Source organism: Trichosporon asahii (genome assembly GCF_000293215.1).
Source record: "Trichosporon asahii var. asahii CBS 2479 unplaced genomic scaffold scaffold00070, whole genome shotgun sequence".
Classification (NCBI taxonomy): Eukaryota; Fungi; Basidiomycota; class Tremellomycetes; order Trichosporonales; family Trichosporonaceae; genus Trichosporon; species Trichosporon asahii.
This window is the reverse complement of record NW_014040855.1, coordinates 1,099,646-1,118,243: the sequence shown is the minus strand read 5'-3', so window position 1 is coordinate 1,118,243 and position 18,598 is coordinate 1,099,646. Positions and strand designations below refer to the sequence as shown.

Genomic DNA, 18,598 nt, shown 5'->3' with positions numbered 1-18,598 from the left:
CAGGGCCGTCGCCGGCCGCACCGGCTGGTTTGAGCCGGCTCCAGCCGGCGGTCATGACGACGTGCCTTCCTCCTCGACCAACAGCATCGTCCGGGTCTGGACCCACCGCATATGGACGCTTGCATCCGGGTGCTATCTATATCTCTCTGGACGGATCTGCAGTGACGCCGCACGCGCCGAGCGCCAGACTGCGCCCATGCGCCGCACAGCCAGTCAGACGACATGCAGCCAGCCAGAGAGCAGCCCGCTACGCCTCGAGCGCCGCGAGCGCCGCGTGCCTCGGACCCTGCCACGGTGGTGGCCTCACGGTGACCACCAGTGCGAGCTCGGAACGAGATCATCGAGGGTAGCAGGATACAGGCACAGGAGATCAGGAGAGGGACGCAATAATGACACAAGGGACGAGAATGATTACAGATCCGCACGAAACGAAAAAGAAAAGTCTGGCACTCAGTGAGCGGCCTTCTTCCCCGACCCCGAGCTCGGAGCCCGGGGTGCACTGTCTCGATCACAGCTGGACTTGGCGGTCTGCGCTGACCGCTGCCGACGGCCAGAACGATGAGCTCATGCATGCATTTGTTTTCCCCGGTGTCGTGTAGCGGACAGGTCTCGGGGAGCTTGCGGCAGGTGCGGAATCGCAGCGGACAGTCTCCCCTGCTGACCCGAGGGGTGGGGGTGATGATAAACATGCTCTGGATGCATGGCATGGCGTTAGCAGCCCAGCAGGGATCGCACAGGAGAGAGAGCAAGCGCTAGGCGCTAAGCGAGAAAGGGCAACGTCATGAATACTCACCGCTGAATGACCACACCCCTCACCGCACGTACCACGCATACCACGTCCCTACGTACCGCAGTTGTTCTGCAAACTCGGCAACTCTTTAATCGGCCATGACCGAATTTTCAATTCCCAAAGTCTTTCTTTGATCCGTCTCGTCCGCGCACCCGTGTCGCACGTACACCGACATCCGACTTCGGATCAGAAGTGGACAGCTCCGCCTGTTCCAGAACACATCTCGGAGTGTCTTACCTTCTTGATACCTCACAACAACTGTCGACGACAAACACCACACATCCGAACTCCGATCGAGACCTGACTCGGTGAAGACGGCTGACAACTCGGAACTCCCACAGACAGCTTCTTGGACGCACGCTAGCCTCGAAGCCCCTCCCACGTCAACTTTCTTCCGCACGATCCGCACATTCCTCGATTGTCACTTCCTACCCACCACCACGTTCCACATCGTCCCTCCATCGCCTCACTCATCACCCTCTCGGTGCATCCCTTTCCCATCCGCCCTCGGACAACCCAAGGCTGAATCAGCACGATGCCCCCGAAACGACAACATACACAGGATGACGACGAGTCTCGCGAGGGCTCCAGTGTCGCTGGCGACCACCTCGAGGAGGAGATGGACGGCAAAGACAAGAAGAGCTCGTGAGTGGAATGTGGGCTGAGGGCCAAAGAAGACGCCGCAGCCTCGTCTCTTATCGCATGTCACGCTCGGCTATCCCAGACTGCTCGGGTTGCAGCAGAGATGGACCTTCCCTGCGCTGGCTGGCCTTGCCCGCAAGCCCCGCGTGCCGCCGCCGACTGATCTGCGATAGAGGCAATCGAGAGAGACACGTGCAGTATAGTAACCACGCTGATAGTGCCAGTTCGTCCCAGATTCGTAAAGCACAGAACCGTATCGCGCAACGAGAGTTTCGTCTCAGGAAACAAGTGAGTTGAACGAACTCGTAGCAGAAACTGACAAACAGCAATACGTAAGTCGAGCTTCGCACCGTGTCGCATGAATTCATTAGCTCATGACAGATTCGCGACCTCGAGGCCCGCGTAGAGGTGCTCTCTGGAGACAAGGAGGAGCGCGTTGAGCTCATGTTGCTTCTGATCCGCAATCTCCTCAAGGAGAACAAGGAGCTGCGCGGGATGCTGAAGAACATGGCGTCGTTCGTCGGGGAAGGTCTCGGCTCGTGTCTTCCTCGCCTCGGTCTCAGCAACGAGCAGCTCGAGTCCATCCTGAACCGCGCCGACAGCGACACGGCGTACGAGGCGTTCGTCTCCTTCAAGGCAAGCAAGGAGCTCGGCGAGGCGAATCCCGGCATTCCGTTGGGCCAGGTACGGAAGCGCGGTGACTCGACGGCCGAGCCCGGCTCGTCTGCTGGTGCGGGCAGTCTTATCGGCACGCCGTTGAGCGCGGCTGCCCAGGCCAAGCGTAAGCGCGAGAGCGAGGGCGGCGATAGCGACAAGCGCGTACGCGGCGCGACGCCCGCGAGCACACCGGGTTCATCTGGCGCTGGCGCCTCGAACCCCGTCAACCACGGCGAGATGTGGAACTTCCTGTTCACGACCGAGGCCACGGCCGTCGGTGGACCTGGTCCTTCTGCCTTCCCTGGGCTGTACACCGGTCCACCAGGAGCAACCACGCAACAGGCAACGATGCCCGCTCCGCCACCTCAGGCGCCGGGGCAGATGACCGGCGTCGCCGGCCTGTCGCCCGAGAGCGAGCGCAACAACCTTCGAAGCGCCGTGGCGCAGCTCACGAGCTCGGACAAGGCGCCCCTTGACCGGCAAGGCAGCGTCATCGTCACGGAGCCGAACAACATGACGCGCGGCCAGGTCGAGGAGCGCCGACGCATGCAAGAAGAGCTCCGCCAGAGCATGGAAGGCGAGGAGGCGGCTGAGCGCAAGACTGAGGCACTGCAGCTGATCACATATCACCTGAACAAGTACGTTTGGCGTGCAACGAGGTTGAACAATGGTGCGAGAACTAACCGCTTACAGCTTCCGCATCAACCACGAGTACATGCTCCCGCCCTCGCTCCGCCCGACTCCGGTGCAGCAGACGATACCGCACGAGCATGCGATCGATGGTATCTTGTTCCCCTCAGTGCGCGACCGCATGATTCTGCTTCGCGGGCGTTATGACCTGCTCGAAGCCTTTCATGGCTATGTTACGGAGGTGAGCACATCAGCTTCGACGTCTGTGATCCGAGCTAACTCCAGTTCACTCTGCACGGCGATGATGCGCTCGATCACCGGAACTGGGAGGCATCCGAGAAGTGGCTGACGCAGTTCAAGTAAGCCATACTACCAGTTCTCCTCGCGAGGCACTTGAACTGACACGCAGGATTCTGGTCGACGACGAAGTGTATGCCATCACGAACCGATGGCGCGCAACTCGAGGCCTGCCACCGCTAAAGCGTGATACCCGTGACGCCGAAGTCAATGCGGCGAGCGCGGCCGGCGCAGGGCTGGGCAGCGGTGCTGGACTCGCTGCCGAGCTCATGCAGTCGGCACAGCCGCAGCCGCAAGCGTAGTCAGCCCCAGCTGCGAGTAGAGTAGTAGTTGAGTAGAGTTGGTAACTTGGTTACTGTTGGAACCCCCCAAGATCCCACGAGCGATGGTGCCTCGACAGCTGGTAGTCACCAGGCCTCACCGGCAGAGAAGCGCTGGAGCGCAGGAACGGAAACTCTGTCCACGATAGACTTGTCCAGCGACAGACACGGCGCTGGAATTAAAGCCAAGCGGCGATCCGCGACTGGCCGTACGCAGACATGTGGGTACGCTGCCAGCCGGCGGCGTACCAAAGAAGCTGCGGCGGTGCGATATGCGACACGCAACGAGAGGGACAGGGGGAGCCATGTGAGCACTGTAAGCATGTATCTGTATTTTGACTGGAAGCTTGGTATATCGGAAGTGTTGGGTTTGTGTCAGGAACGTCTGCTGTGTGCTGGGCGATAACGTCAGAGAGCTGGAGCGATACGTCAGCAGTCAATGGCGGGAAGCAATGAGTTCGCAGAGTCTCAGCGGAGTTCATAGTGCATGCACACGCAGCGCATATGAAGCGAATATGAATGCTGGGCCAGATCAATGGGACATCCCCTCTCGTCGCAGTGCTAGACGTAATGAGCTGCAGTCAATTCTGCACGGGCATCAAGTCACCGGTGAGTCTCAGAGCAGTGAAGAAATGCCATTGCACAGGCAACTGTCGGGGCGACGGGAGGGGCGAGTGAGTCGCCTGAGTTGCATCTGCGTCTCGCGACTGAATGATCTGACGAAGGCGGCAAGTCTGGCAGTTCGGAGTCCAATAGCAACAGCGGGTATGGACGGAGGGAGGGTGAGCTAGGGCGAAAGTATTACGAGACCCCTCACGTCACAGCCCAGCGCTAGGCTGCGCGCACTCACGATCCACTCGCTGTGCGTCGCTGGTCCGACTCAGGAGGCTCAGACAGGAGACTCAGCCCGGCGTTCAGGTTTGTACCCTTGTGCAGTACTGGCGCCGGCGTCCTGGGCCATCTCAGGCGACCCACGGCCCGTGGGCTAGAACAAAGTGGTACAATGGTGGTACAAGGTGGACGTCGCACATACCGTCGAGCTCCCCGCGTGGACCGACATTGAACGTCGGTACGTAAAGCTGCCTGCAGACATGATGCTGGCCCACGCTTAGTCTGAATTGAGAGTTTCCTGAATACCATGTCCGTACCACTGGGTGCTTGAGTTTGTTACCGAGAGTAAGGCCTGGGATGCCTGGACGCGGGCTGGACGGGCCCACAGAGCGCGGGTACGAGGTAAATCTAAGGGTCACTCGCGTCCCGTTTCATGTCAGCTGTCCTTCCCTCTCAGGCCAGGCTGGGCCCCCCTGACCCGCCCAGATCCACACCCACCACACACCGATCCACTTGCTCGGTCCTGCCGTCGCTTCCAGTCTGCATTGTGTAGTTGCGGTATAAGACTTTCCCACTTCCTCTCGTGACTCCACTTTGCACCCCAACACACGCCTTCCCTTACACACACTTACACACTCTCCTTCGATCTTCTCGCCAGCCGACGACGACAGGAGACAACGACGACGATGCTCCCTGCCCTCCTTCTCGCCGCCGTTGCCACCGCCGCAGCACCGGTCCCCCAGCGACTCGAGGACCTTGCGAGATCCATCAAGTGAGCTGAACAAGGCTGGATCAAGCTGACCCCAGATCCTCTTACTGTCTCTCCGAGCAAGTCGAGGGTCGCATCCTCGCCCGCGCCCACGCCGACGACGACGTCAAGTGTGAGTGTTCTCTCTGCTCTGCCCAGGGCTCTTTTCGGCGGCAACTGTCTCCAGCCGGGTATATTGGTCTGCCGACCCATCTGCCACCCATTCAACCCCGCGCTCCCTGTGTCTAATATGGGACCTGGGATTGCTTCTACGCCGTCGCCGTGCTCGCTTCACCTGCTGCTGCATCTTGCACTGGGGTGCAGCGAGTCGTCGGTCGGCGAAGGACTGCATACGTTTGCACCAAACCTCGGATCGGTTACGAGCAAACGAAGAAGATGGATCGAGATGGGCAGCGGGGGACCGAAAACTACCGTGTACAGCCGTGATTCAATGGCAGCCTCGTCTCGGCGCCTCCTCGGCACAAGCCAGACGGAGCACCTGGAATAGACATCTGGCTGAACGATGGGCGGTTCGCTGGCTGAAATCCATGGCGGGCCCGCCCTGCCCCGCCTCGTCTAGCGTCGAGCTTTTAGCTCGACCGGCGAATGTATTCCAGACGCAGCCTGTGGATTGGACTGGCCCGCCAAAATGCAGTCAGCCTTCCTTTGCTTTCTGAATGTCCATTGGGCTCGCATACTCGCGTCCACGTCCCATTCAGCATTCAGAGGGGATGGATCGGCGCCGGAATGGATCTACCACAACAACACACCCGCTTTCGTGCTCGGAACGCAAGCTGACCAACAGGGACCCTGACGGAACACAACGACCGCGTTCGGCTGTCTCTCGGCTCGATTGACGTCGACGAGCTCCTCGAGCGCATGACGGAGGATAACAACCAGGTCACCTTCGGCGACTACGTCGAGGACGACTACGAGTCGACAGAGTCGACCGACGAGGACTCCGAGGAGTCCGAAGACATCGAGGAGGACGACGAGTCACCACGCCTCGACCTCTCGCGCCTCCACCCTTCGTTCCACGACTTCGCCTTCTCGGCCGAGTCAGCCTACGCCGCTCTCCTCTCCCACCTCCCCCGCTGCTCACGCTGGTCGCGATGGTTCGGCCGCTGCCCCTCCGTGGAGGTGACGGGACACGGACTCGGCGGCGCGCTGGCCGTGCTCATCTCGGACCACACCCCGCACCGCACGGCAGTCACCACCTTCGGCATGCCGGCCATCTACGAGGGTGAGGGACGGCACGAGCACTGGGCCAACGGGCTCGACCCCGTTACGCGCTTCCTCCCCGGTGGCGGCAGAAGGCTCATGAAGGACGCAAAGGAGGCGTTCCACATGGCCAAGGGACGCCTCGGCGACCACAGCCTCGTGCACGGCGTCAGCCTCGAGTGCTAGATTGATCGTTCTGTTTCGAACTGAGCGCTGAGCGCGACGCGACTGCCTTGCCAGGAGAAACCCTCGGCTGTTGTACCACTATCCGTTGTATTACATGCATAATGATCACGACTACACCGCCTCCAACCAGATCTTCCGCTGCACTAGACTGCCAAGTGCGCCTAGCTCATCCTTTCGCCGCCGGACTGACTGCCCCGACGCAAGCGACATGCGGTCCAACTGCCACCCGACATCGCTCGCCAGCTCCTCCGTGGGAGACGAGGAATCTAGAACTCCTCGCCGCCGTACGTCCACCGCTTCGCGAGGTCCCAGAGCAGCTCATACTTGGGCCCTAGGATATCCTTCCCTCTCGCGTCCGTCTCGGCGTGGCGCGCAATGAATCCTCCAAAGACACGCTCAGGGACTTCTGCGTGCCAGATCTGCTCGCACTTGTTGTCGCTGAGATCGATGTCCTCCTCGTCGTCCTTCTTCTCCTTGTCCCCAGCTTCGCTGCCCGAGTCGTCCGAGTCCTCGTCCCCGTCCCGCCGCCGCAGCTGCTCCGTCCAGTCGATACGGTGCGTCATGAGCTGGTGGTAGTGCCTCGCCATCTTGGCGACACCCTCGACGAGGACGATGGAGAACGTCGGCGTGAAGAGCACACAACCCGTGAGGTGGTCCTGCTTGGCCGTCTGGCGGACCTTGAACTTGTGCCGCTGGTTCGTGAGGTGTTTCACAATGTAGGCTGATGCGACGAGACCCTGCCGCCTCTCCTTCTCCTCGAGCTTGGCGTAGAGCTTTTCCCGCTTCTGCTCCTTCGTGAGCGCTCGCGCAGCATTGTCCTTTTCGTGCCGGATCGCGCGCATCGCGACCTGTTTCCGAACCTGGTTCTCGATCTTTGTCGGATCGGCGCTCGACTCGTTCGCAAGCACTTTGACAATGTTGGCGAGACGGACCTTGGGCGGGTCGGGCGGGATGAGGCCCATCTTCTGCTTGTCCCGCTTGTCCTCGAGCTCGGCGAGGCGGCGCTGGCGGCGCATCTTGCGCGCCTCCTTCTTTGTCAGCATCAGGCCGCGCTCGGCCTGTTTCCGGTCCGACTGGGCGACAATCGGGATGGGATGCTGGACAAGGTGCGTCACGAGCGAGTCGGGGTTCGTCTCGATGTACTCGAGCGCGGACGGGATACTGTCGTATGTCGGGTCGGGCAGGATCGCCTCGTCCCACCACTCGACGGCTGGCGGCGCCTGGCGCCGGAGCGAGCGCTCGAGCACGTCAAACTCAGAGTCGAGACCGGCCTTGCGCGACTGCTCCGCGATGCGCGCCTTCAGCGCCTCGAGCTTCGCCTCGTTACGCAGCTGGTCGCCCTGCTTCACGTACTTGCCCGGCGCGGAGAACTGCATCTTGCGTCCTGACCGCTTGCTCGGTCCGGCACTCAGCTCCTGACCCTCCTCATCGAGCGCGGGCGCAGCGTACGGGTTCGTGATCACCGCAGACGTCTTGTCCCCGCTCTTCTCAGCCTGCTGGGCGGCCGCTTCGACCGCAGCAGCATTCGCGCGCACAGAGGAGAACTTGGGCGCCATGGTTTTGTACCGGTTCGCCATGGCGCGCTTCTCGTTCTTCTCCTTTTGCTCACTCGGGCCAACGTCGCCGGCGAGGAGCGGGTGCAGTGCAACCCCACCGATGCCCGAGACCGATGTCGGAGCTGACGGGGCGGGCGACCCGGATCCCGATCCTCCCCTCGAGTCCCTCGAGTCGCGGCTTTCCCTGCTGTCTGGTCGCGAGGGCCCAGCAGCAGCACCGGCAAGCAAGCCCTTCTTGGCGTTGATGCGGGCGCGCACCTCGGCCATGCGGGCGGCAATATCGTCGTTCTTCGCGGCCGCCGGTGCGGCTGATGGCGGCGGCGCAGCGGGACCGAGTTCAGGCTTCGGACTGCTCGAGGTCGACTTGGCGCTCGCGAGACGGGCCTGCAGCGCCTGCTTCTGCGCCGCGACCTTGGCCTTGATCGCCTCCAGGTCCATGGCGGGCTTCTTCGCGGGCGGCTGGCCCTCGGGCTGCCCTGTCGCGCGGCGGGGCGGCATGTTGTCGGATGGGGTAGTTGTGGTGTGGTGATCGAGCCGAAATGTTGTCGACCTTGACTGACGTCTGGTGGCAAGTGCCTTCCCAGCCGTCTGGTCCCGTCTTGACTCGAATTGTAATCCGCACTACAAAACTGTTATACCGCGTGGCCCAATTAGTCCACAGACTAATGCAACGGGAGCATCTGCCACACTCCCCCGAACGACCAATTCTCCGACGCTCACTGGCCAGCGGTCGCTGTCTCCCAGGCAGGCTCCGTCGCCTGCCCAGCTCCGCTCAGCCGCACACCTGCACGGCTCAACACCGGCGCTCCCTTCTACCTCTCCCACACCACACACCATGGCCATCACGCCCACGATCCCCGCCCGCCTCGCGCGCACCGTCACGTCGCACGCCGAGGCCCGCACCCGCGTCATCCGCGCCTACCGCGCCTGGTACCGGTCCGCCCCCGAGATCTGCGCGCTCTACGCCCTCAACGTCTCCCCCTCGGCTGTCCGCCTCAAGATTCGCCAGGACTTTGAGCGCAACCGCAAGATTGACGACCTTAACATCATCAACGTCCTTCTCCACAAGAACCAGCAGGAGTACCAGGAGACCATGAACTGCTGGAAGCAGGAGGTAAGTTGAGACTCGAGTTGGAGACAAGGGCAGGGCATGGAAGCATCGGAGAAGACGACAGGCAGGAAAGAGGAGGAGTCATCGCCGGAGCCGACTAGGCGGACGGAAGGACGACGAAACGCAAGAAAGGGGTTACACAGGCGGATTCTGGGCTATCTCGTCATCTACATTCTACACCTCCGAAAACGATGGACCTGTACATGGGCTACCGACTTCGACGACAACTCGGGAACCGCATGGCAGGAATGCAATGGGCGATGGAGGGTTAGGATCTCGAGAAACGCCAGGAGGGACTCGGCCCGCGATGGCATGATGTCGCGAGGGGATGAGAGGGAGCTTTCGTTCTCTTCCCGGACCTCTTAGGACTTGATGGCACCGCTTGGTCTCTCAGGTGGTTGACGGCACCTCGGCCCTTGTCACCCGAACGACGACGCCTTCTGTGCTGCTCCTCGAACTACCCGCTCCACACGACGTTCTTCTCGATAAACAAGCGGCCCGCTCCTCCGATGTCATCCCGGAGAGCGCCCGGTGTTGCTCCTTTCTGCCCTTCCGTCACAGCTACATTTGTGAGGCGCAAGCTGACACCCAGCCCCACCTCATGCACTGGTTCCGCAAGTACGAGGAGCCCGCCAAGCCCGTCGCGTTCCTCGACAAGTTCTACGCCGGACGCGACGACCCGAAGCAGGTCAACTCGTTCTAAGCCAAACAACTAAAAACCATAACAAATGCATCATGATAGATCCCCACGTCTCTGTCTAGTCGGGCATGTCGACAGCAGCGAGTGCCGCATCATCAATGTCAAAGTGGCCGTCCATGTCGACGTCCTCGGGCGCCTTGTCGCCGTTGCTGACGCTGGGACCGAAGGCGTCGTCGACCATGGCGCCGGCGCGCTCCGCCTCCTCCCTGTCCTTGCGCTGGCGCTCCTCGATGTCCTCGAGCGTCCAGAGCGAGATACCTGTCTGCGTGTGGTCGAACGGCTGCGAGATGTTCCGGATGAACTTCTTCGCGAGCACCACCGCCATGTCCGTCGACAGGTTGCTGTGCGCGTCCGTGATGTACTGGTTGATCCAGCGCGGAAGCTTGGCACGCTTGTCCTGACGAGCGAAGCGCTGCGAGTCAGCTTCCCTTCTGAGGTAACGCAGCTGCAGAGTCACCCACCTTGTCAGCGAACACCATGAGACCCCAGTCCGTCTTTCCTCGGAGTACACGACCGACGCACTGCGCAGCATGTCGCATCGCGTCGAAAGTGAGATAGTCGTTCTCGCGGATTCTGTGATTGTCGCGCAGGAACTCGAGACGCGCTTTCAGAATACGGCTCTCCGTGTACTGGTACGGGATGCTGCGATGTCAGCTGCTTTCAGGATACCGGCAGCTGAGGTTACCCACCCGAACATGATGACTGCTCGTCCGTAATTGTGGTCGAAATCGATACCCTCCGAGACCTTTCCTCGAGCGACGGAAAGCAAGACAGCGCCACGGCCATTGTTGCACGCCTGGCGTTAGCTACGCAGCAACAGCTCCCAAGCTACTCACCTCTCTGTAGTTCTTCAGCGCGATCGATGTCTCCATTGCGTCCGGCGTCTCGACGAAGAGCAGCTTGTGCTTCCAAACCTCACTGAGGATACCCATGTCGTACCACGCGCTCACGATCGACTCCATGTACAGATACGACGGGAAGAAAGCGACGACGCCGTCCGGCACGGTCTTCGCCATGTCAATGAGGATGGAGCCGAAGTTTCGCACGACGGCGGGATCGTTTCGCACCTCGAAGCGCGAGCTGATCGGCACCTGGTCGCTACCACGGGTGATAACCATGGGCAAGAAGGCGTTTCGTGTAAGCGTCATGGGGTACGACTCCTGGATGACGGGCTGGAACTGCAGCATCTTCGGGTACATGTCGAGCGGGGAGATGGTTCCCGACGTAATGATGACGCTGCTGAAGCGTTCGAACACAGGCGCCATCGCTAGTGACGGGTCGAGACACCTGAAATCGTCAGCTAGGAGGCAGAGTGAGCTTAGCTCACGTGAAGTGGAAGATCGGGTTTGGCACCGTCGCATGTTCCGTCTCATATGGCTCGAGGATAAGGAGGAAACCCTTCTCATACGTCGCGACGAGAGTACCGAAGCTCGCGATCTTCTGGAGAGCAAAGTGCTCGTCGAGGTTGGTTAGTTCGAGCGTGCGGATCAGCGATGTCAGTCGCTCCGCGCAGAACTGCAAAGGCCGCTTCTCGATGAACGTGATCTCCTTCAGGTGCGCCATGAAGGACTGCGGTGTCTCGGCGACAACGTGCAGTACTCGCATTCGCGTCTTGAGATACTCGATGAAGCGTTTGAGGAAGGCGATGAAGTGCTCCGCTTTGCGGATGTTGCCCGGGATCGCTTCCTGGATCATGTCCTCGGACAGCACCGGGTTGGAAAGCATGTCGTCCTCTTCTCGTCGGTCGTTCGCCGCCGCTAATCCGTCCACGAGTTTCTGGTACTCGGCGTTCAGCTTCTCCGCGTCCGACTTTTTGATCCTGGCGTCAGCTCATGCCAACTGTCTATTGAGCTCACTCGTCGATCTTATCCCCGATCTTGGCAACACTCCTCGCTGCTGAGTCCAGCATTGGTCGAGTCAGATCAATAGACAGAGACTCGATGCACACATTGTCTGGTGTCAGCTCAGCCTGCATATGTGAGCTCACCGATGTTGTGCGCTTCGTCGAACACGACGATCGCCTCCTTGCTGAGCTCAGCCGAAACCTGCTCCGCAACCTTCGGGTCGAGGAGGTAGTGGAACGAGTAGATGATGACATCGACGTAGGGCATCTGAAAGTCAGCTACATCCACCACGTCTCTAGCTCACCATTCTTCGGATCGTGAAGTAGGGGCACACGCCCTTCTCCTGTCCATACTTCTTCACATCGTCGAGCGTCCACACGCCCTCGGGGATAAGATGGCCCGGCTCGTAGTTGTTCAGCTCCTCATGCCACGAGCACAACTGCACGCTTCCCGGGTCGGCGCGGCCCTTCTCGCACGCAAACGAGCTCGTCATGTCGCGACACCGCGAGTCGACAACCTTGCCCTTCTTCTCCTTGTTGACCTGACGTTAGCTTGCGACTAGATCTTGAAGCTTACCTCCGGGTTCAAACACAAGTTCTTGCGCGACGTCAAACCGAGCCCGCGGAATCCAGTGTCCTTCGCACCCATGTCCTCGCGGTACTCCATCAGCCGCTTCAGCTCTGCGAGCGCCTTCTCGATCTCGGGCACTGTTCGCGAGCAGTAGATCAGCTTGCGCTTCTTCTCTCCTCCGTAGAACTGATGTCAGCTAGGCTTGCGGGACCCTGACAGCTCGTCACACCGGACACTGGCATAAGTCTACTCACTTGCATGTACGAGATAATGAGCGAGAGGAGGGATACTGTCTTCCCTGTTCCGGACGGCATCTCCAGTACACAGTGTCCCTGCTGTCAGCTCACGACAAGATAATCAAAGCTCACCCCAGCATCAAGCGTCTTCTTCAGGTCACACATGTAGCTGTACTGTTCTGTTTTGTCAGCTCGCACGTGTCCACACCTTTAGCTGTCGTGGGCCTTCCTCGTGCCCTGCCCAACAGCAAAGCACATCGTGGTCCTTATCGGCGTGCACTACCACAATGGTTACAGGCCGGGGCGGTAGCATGGGGAGACCGGCCAATAAGTCGAGACCATGAGGCAGACTTACCCGGATACAATCTGACGTTAGCTTCAAGGCAAGGTCGTGCTCAGCTCACCTCTCATACGGAAAGAGGACCGGCAGGTCGTCAATCATGAACTTCATGGCGGATGGTGCCCGTGGGCCGGTTCAGTATGCCCGAGGCCAAAGCTTAGCCGACGATGCCAAGTCTTTCGATGGGTGAGGAGATTGTAGTTGAGGAGGAAGATAAGTGGGAAGTCGGAGTCGAGTACAAAGGAGTGTGGAGGAAGACGAAGCCGGTGGAGGTTTTGTTCCCCCTCTGTTCGCCGATCGAGATGACGGCGAACCACGGATTCCGTATTCGGGGAGCGCTGATCACGGACCGCTGAGCAGGCGAGGGTTTCCTGACAGAGGTAAGCCGAGGAGTCGGGATATGGGTAGTGTGTGAGGACGTAAAGTGTTGAGTGACGGCGAGAGAGTGGCTTCGAACATTTCGAGCGGCGAGCGGCGACGAGTGGTCCAGTCACCTGCTTCTCGCCATGTGCGTCATAATCCGGCGGCACCATTTGGGTGAGTGGTATTTGGTTCGTACCCTCCTCCCACTACATACACTTCGCAACCCCTACGCATAGACATATCCCACGCAACTCGGCTCTCTGGAAGGAAAGGCAGCACCAGTGTGTGCATAAGAAACTACGAACGACAGGAGAGAGTGACGCAAAGCCATACAGCCTGAACAAGAATGGCACCAAACCTCTCCCCAGCGCACGAGGCGCGCCTTCGTCTCTTCCTCGACGAGCAGATCGGACACCTAGAGCGGGATACGAAGAAACAGTACGTCCCCCCATTACAGCTCACAGACGCCTAGAACAAGCTGACATAAGCAACCTCGAGCTCGCGCCGCTAGTCCCTCGCCTGAGATCCCTGCTGGGGGCCATCCTCGCCCTCCCCGACTCCCTGTCCGGCGCGAGGGCGGCGTACTTTCTCACCTTCACCTCACTACTGCTCGACTCTACCACGAGCCTTCCGCTAATGACACTTCCTTCTTCAGCAACGGGGACGCCGGGACCAGACGGGACTCCAGCACCAGGAGAAAGTATGGACGAAGCGGAGGAGCTGGAGAGCAAAGCAGGCGAGATCATGGAGGACTACCTCAAGCTCCTGGACGAGGTGGACGCTGCTTGGCTTGCTCTCCTGACTGGGAGTGGGTGGCACGTCCCCCGCCGTTTCTCGCAGGCGATCTATGATGGCGAAGATCCGTTGACTCTGGATATGTTCCGAGGCTCGATTGGGCATGCACACTCCCACCCCCACTCGCCTCACTCTGAATCAGCGCAACCGTTGGTCGACCCAACGTCACAGATCCGATTGCGCAGTGTCCTGCAGCTGGGCAAGGAGAAGGTGCTCGCTTGGGCGCGGCCTTATGGCGATTTCGGCGGCGAGGTGCTGGGACCAGCGGGGGATGAGGGGCACGAGACGACGGCCGAGGAGAGGGACGGGTGGGAGGGGTGCGTGCTCCGATTATTCGACAGACCGCTCGCCGAGATTGAGAAGCAGCAGGGACCTGTTGGACCGAATGAGGGGTTGCCACTCGGCGGACTGCCCGAGTACGATATCCCGCCGTGTCCTAAGAGTGATGAGGAGAAGGACGGGGATAGTGAGGGAGAGGGGGACGAGGACGAGGAGATGGAGGAAGTGCAGGTTTAGAAGGTTTAGAACACACGCTATGCATACAGGTTGGTGGATCACAGGTCGTTACTTTCACTGCTTCGGGACGCATCCGCACTCTGTACTGCTGCCCGCGGGCTTTTTGCTCACTCCTCGCTCTCGATGGAGAATCGCGACTTCTTCCTCGCAACCTCGACACTGGCTCACTAGAACACATCCGCCTCGGCCATCCTGTTTCGTTTCTCCAGGAACGGCGACAGGTCCTGCCACGCACCGCCGTCGCGGACCATGACCTTGAACCGGCTCTCGATCCCCCGGCTCTTCATCTCGAGCAGCTTGACTGCGTTGCTGCGCTCACCGTAGCCGAAGACGAACTCGCCGGTCCATTCTCCCTCCGCCTTCTGCTGCCCACGGCGCAGGGGAGGGTCGAGGCGCGCGACAAAGATGGACGGCTTGACCGCATCCAGCACCTTCTGCACTGCCAGGTCCAGCTCGTCGTACTTGCTCGGCCGGAACGGTTGCACCCCGAACCCAGGGCCCTGCGGCATCCGTGAGCTCAGCGACGACTTGACCGAGGCGCGGCTACTAGGGCGCCCGACACTGGCCGGTGAGGTGGGACGGAACGACGAGGGGCCGATCATGGACCGGTTTCCGTGCTGCGGCGCGAACGATGGACGGCTGCTCGCTCGTCCGGGCATGGGCGGCAGCGCACCGCCGCGCCGAGTCGGCATGCCCGTCAACGACGATGGCGGAGATTCGCCGACACCAGGACCAGGCGTCATCGCACGCCGGTTCAGCGGGCCGGGCGTCATCCTTCCCGAGGCACTACTCGGGGCGAGGCTCGGACGCCGGAATCCACTGCCGCCATTCGCAGGTGTAGCGGGCGACCCGAACGACGACAGCTGGGGGATCGCCGAAGAACCCACCCTCCGTAACCGATCGGACGGGGAGGCCGCTAAGGCGCTGAGCGACGTAGCGACCGACTGCGACTGGCTCAGGGACGTCCTCGGCGCTGTCCTAGACGGCGGCCGTAATTGTTGCCGCGACGGTGTCCGCTGCGCCACTGCAGGCGTTCCGAGAGCGCGAACATTCATGGTGGATACCGACTTGCTGAGGCCACGCGGCGTCGGCTTGTACGCCGGTGGCGAGACGTGGTTCATGCTGTTGTTGTTCGTCTTCAGCGGCTGATGGTGGTTGTTCACCTGGTACTGGATGTGCTGGGCATGCGGGCTGTGGGAGGGCTGATGGTGGTGTTGCGAGTTGGCATACGGGGCAGAGAACGATGACCCTCCATAGGAGCTCATCGAGTTCATGGACCCCCCACTCGTGACGCGATGCAGCGGTGTGCTGGTGTCATGCGACGACGAGTGGCTCGATGAGACCGTCGGGGACCCGCCAAAGTAGCCTCCACCGTCGGGGCTCAACATCTCCATCGAATCGTCTGGCGAGTGGTCGGGGTCATATTGCTGCATGACCATGGTGATCTTCGACTCCAGCTGGCTCAGCTGCTTCTGCATTGTTTTCCACCGCTGGTTCATGTCGTTCAATCGTCGCAGTGCTTCCCCGTTCTTGACCGGGCGATCTGAGACACTCTTGTCCATCATCTTCAGAATCCTGTTCACACTTGGCACGTAGGTTCTGGCGCACGTCAGCACACACGCGCACGCACACACGTCGTATCAACGACACACGCAATGTACACTCACGATTTCAGCCGCGAGTGCGCCTCGGTCATCTCGCGGAAGTGGCCAATGCTGAGCTTGCCCTCCGGGGCACTGAGCGGCACCGCGTTCACCGAACCCAGGATGCGTCCGATATAAGCCTGCGGTCAGCTATGATCTGGGTAGCGGTCGAGCTCACAGTTACTCGGCTCAGACTCTGGCTCAACGGGTCCATCATCCCATCTGCTTGGTCGGCCGTCCTGCGATGGTTAGTGCCCTGGAATGTGCCCATAGCGACGCCTTACGTTTTGAACCTTATGAGCCACGGGTCTTCCTGAAGCTCGCGTTGCAAAAGGTTGTGCTGCTTCGTCACCTTTTGCCAGTCGGCGAGAAGCGGGGCGAGCATTTCTTGGACATCAGGAGACGTTGCGGACGCCTCGAGTGCCGCTATCCTGGGGGTAATGTGGGCGATCGTCTCGTGAAGGTCGGATATGAGAGCGTCGAGTTTAGCGTGTGCTGAACGCACTGATGTCGAGTGCCGTAACTCTTCGATTTCATAGATCTTATCGAGCAAGTTCGCGACCTGAGACTGCAGCGCGTCGATCTCGAGCATTAACGCCCTGTGAATGTGATTAGCAGAAGGTTCGGCAACAGGAGACGGGAAGTGCGGGTGGACGGGTGGGAAGCAAGTGGAGAAGTGAAGACTGAAAGGTGACACCTACGTGACGTCGCCACCTAGGCGGACGCTTCCTGCTTTGCTGCGGCGTAATGGGGAGCGTCTGGGTCGTTGGGGACCTCCGGAACCAGAAGCATTCGAATATGAGAGGGAGGAGATCGAGGACGATGACTGATCGCGCGTGTGCAGCGACTGCGTCGTCGGGTTGCCGACTGAAGAAATTGAAGCGCTCGGGGTCTGTGAGACGCTGTCGGCCGTAGGCTCCGTCGTAGTGTTAGTGGAGTTGGAGTCGAGGGTAAGGCTGACGACCTTTCTGACAAGGTCGGAGAGTCCGTCGTCGCCGCGAAGCATGGTCGGGCCGTGCGGGTTGGCGTAACAGTGGCGGCCGTTGTCGAGTGCGGTGTGAGGAAGGGGAGGAACCGTCAGTTGGGGGGCAAAGGGGGAAGGCGGTTCAAAGTGGTTCAGTCGAGCCGCCGTTCATCTGGGTATACGTGGTCTGAAAGTACGCGATGAACGGCGCGTGACGGGCGAATTGACAAGACGCTGGTGGGTGCGATGGGTATGGTTATGGGGAGCAAGTGTCGATGGGAGTAAGTTGGAGAGACGGTCAACAGTGGTGGTAGCGAAGGGAGGTCGCGCCTGACCGCAGGGAGGTCACGAGTGGGAAGGGGCAGAGGGGTGTGCCCGCGAGCCCGGTGGGATATTGCAGCATGTCGGCATACAGACCTCAGGCACGGCCGATTTGTGTTCACGCGTCGTGGTCAGGATCCAGCCGTCCTAGGTAGGTAGGTCATGCGCGCCCATTCAACGGCTTTCCGCAAGACATAGCCTCACGTTCGTCGGAACAGAGAACAGACATAGTCTCACTACTCCCACCTTTGACTTCCGCTCCACCAGCAGCCGTTCGCTTCGCCGCCAGTCTGTCCAGTGGAAACGGCAGCATGCACCAGTGCGGGCAGCTGCCGTATGCCGCGCCGTCGTGTTGCGGTCTCGACGGCTTTGTGAGCGCGGGGCTAGCCGTATGGGTGGGTAGCACCTGGCTGCTGATCTCGGAAACACACTTTTAGTCTAGACATGCTAGACAAGCGCAAGGGTGTCATTCAAGTAGCGTATGGAGCGGAGAAAGGCGCCCCGACGTGGCCAAAGGTGAACGCCAACGACTGATGGTGTCTTGCCGCGGCGCGACGGAGACATCGTCTAGAACACAGGGTGCAAGGGAGACGGGGGACGAACATGCAGGACTCCTCATCGACGAGCTTTCGACCGGTGCTGGATGGGCGGACCATACAACGCATGTCGTGCAACTGGCTCGAACATGGATGGACCCTGTACCCTGTGAACCCTGTGCCGGGACGCGTCCGGTGGTCTGATAAGATTTCGTAGTCGCATTACGTGTAAACCATATATACAACGAAGGGTGGGCGGCTTCTGGCTTCTGGGCGAGTGTGGGAGAGTGGAGGTGGGTGGCTGATGGCGTCGAGGGTGGGAGGCATGTAGAGCTGGATGCACATGGAGGGGCGGGAGCAAATGGAGGGCTGATTGGGTGAGTCTGGCTGGGTGGTGAATTGGAGAGTGACGCCACCGTGCCCGTGCTGCTGCTGCTCGTGAGCTTGTGCTTGGCTGATACATGGCATGCCCCAGAGCCGCTGACCTGCAATCTCCAGCCCGGACCAGATGCCGTGCCCTGCTGCCTGTCCCACACCCACCACCCCCGCACACCTCACACTCTCTCTCACCATCGCCGTCATCCACTCTCCCCCCCATCCATCTGCACCTTCCTTCTCCCCATCGCCGATCCCCACACCCACACTCCCTAACTAATCAGAGACATCCAACGCACCGTCTCTCACCCACTCACCCTCCTTCCTCGGCAACACCTAGACCACGCCAGGCCCTTACCTTCCCTCGGCAACTAAGTGGAGTCGATCCCAGCCCTTCTCCCACCAA

At 60.4% G+C, this 18,598-nt stretch overlaps 7 protein-coding genes across 7 annotated transcripts; 4 read left to right on the top strand and 3 right to left on the bottom strand.

Moving 5' to 3' along the window:
- Window positions 1–1,325: 1,325 nt before the first annotated feature.
- On the top strand, window positions 1,326–3,318 carry A1Q1_04223 (uncharacterized protein; the record flags this gene model as incomplete). Its single annotated transcript, XM_014322600.1, has 6 exons — window positions 1,326–1,435; window positions 1,606–1,720; window positions 1,814–2,727; window positions 2,783–2,960; window positions 3,005–3,078; window positions 3,129–3,318. The coding sequence occupies 6 exons, from the start codon at window positions 1,326–1,328 to the stop codon at window positions 3,316–3,318; spliced, it is 1,581 nt and encodes a 526-aa protein (XP_014178075.1).
- Window positions 3,319–5,794: 2,476 nt separating this feature from the next.
- Window positions 5,795–6,322, top strand: A1Q1_04222 (uncharacterized protein; the record flags this gene model as incomplete). Its single annotated transcript, XM_014322599.1, has 1 exon — window positions 5,795–6,322. The coding sequence occupies one exon, from the start codon at window positions 5,795–5,797 to the stop codon at window positions 6,320–6,322; it is 528 nt and encodes a 175-aa protein (XP_014178074.1).
- Window positions 6,323–6,588: 266 nt separating this feature from the next.
- On the bottom strand, window positions 6,589–8,376 carry A1Q1_04221 (small nuclear ribonucleoprotein hPrp3; the record flags this gene model as incomplete). The annotated part of the gene is made up of 1 exon (XM_014322598.1): window positions 6,589–8,376. One exon carries the CDS (start codon window positions 8,374–8,376, stop codon window positions 6,589–6,591), a length of 1,788 nt encoding a protein of 595 aa, XP_014178073.1.
- Window positions 8,377–8,713: 337 nt separating this feature from the next.
- On the top strand, window positions 8,714–9,692 carry A1Q1_04220 (uncharacterized protein; the record flags this gene model as incomplete). The annotated part of the gene is made up of 2 exons (XM_014322597.1): window positions 8,714–8,992; window positions 9,384–9,692. The coding sequence occupies 2 exons, from the start codon at window positions 8,714–8,716 to the stop codon at window positions 9,690–9,692; spliced, it is 588 nt and encodes a 195-aa protein (XP_014178072.1).
- A 55-nt stretch (window positions 9,693–9,747) lies between these two features.
- On the bottom strand, window positions 9,748–12,790 carry A1Q1_04219 (general RNA polymerase II transcription factor; the record flags this gene model as incomplete). The annotated part of the gene is made up of 13 exons (XM_014322596.1): window positions 9,748–10,086; window positions 10,151–10,331; window positions 10,379–10,485; window positions 10,526–10,976; window positions 11,017–11,508; window positions 11,546–11,585; window positions 11,677–11,800; window positions 11,838–12,065; window positions 12,110–12,289; window positions 12,358–12,417; window positions 12,472–12,513; window positions 12,596–12,689; window positions 12,744–12,790. 13 exons carry the CDS (start codon window positions 12,788–12,790, stop codon window positions 9,748–9,750), a joined length of 2,385 nt encoding a protein of 794 aa, XP_014178071.1.
- A 598-nt stretch (window positions 12,791–13,388) lies between these two features.
- A1Q1_04218 (uncharacterized protein) lies at window positions 13,389–14,353 on the top strand (the record flags this gene model as incomplete). Its single annotated transcript, XM_014322595.1, has 2 exons — window positions 13,389–13,480; window positions 13,531–14,353. 2 exons carry the CDS (start codon window positions 13,389–13,391, stop codon window positions 14,351–14,353), a joined length of 915 nt encoding a protein of 304 aa, XP_014178070.1.
- Window positions 14,354–14,520: 167 nt separating this feature from the next.
- Window positions 14,521–17,002, bottom strand: A1Q1_04217 (uncharacterized protein; the record flags this gene model as incomplete). The annotated part of the gene is made up of 5 exons (XM_014322594.1): window positions 14,521–15,952; window positions 16,021–16,136; window positions 16,181–16,235; window positions 16,281–16,595; window positions 16,698–17,002. The coding sequence occupies 5 exons, from the start codon at window positions 17,000–17,002 to the stop codon at window positions 14,521–14,523; spliced, it is 2,223 nt and encodes a 740-aa protein (XP_014178069.1).
- Window positions 17,003–18,598: the final 1,596 nt, after the last annotated feature.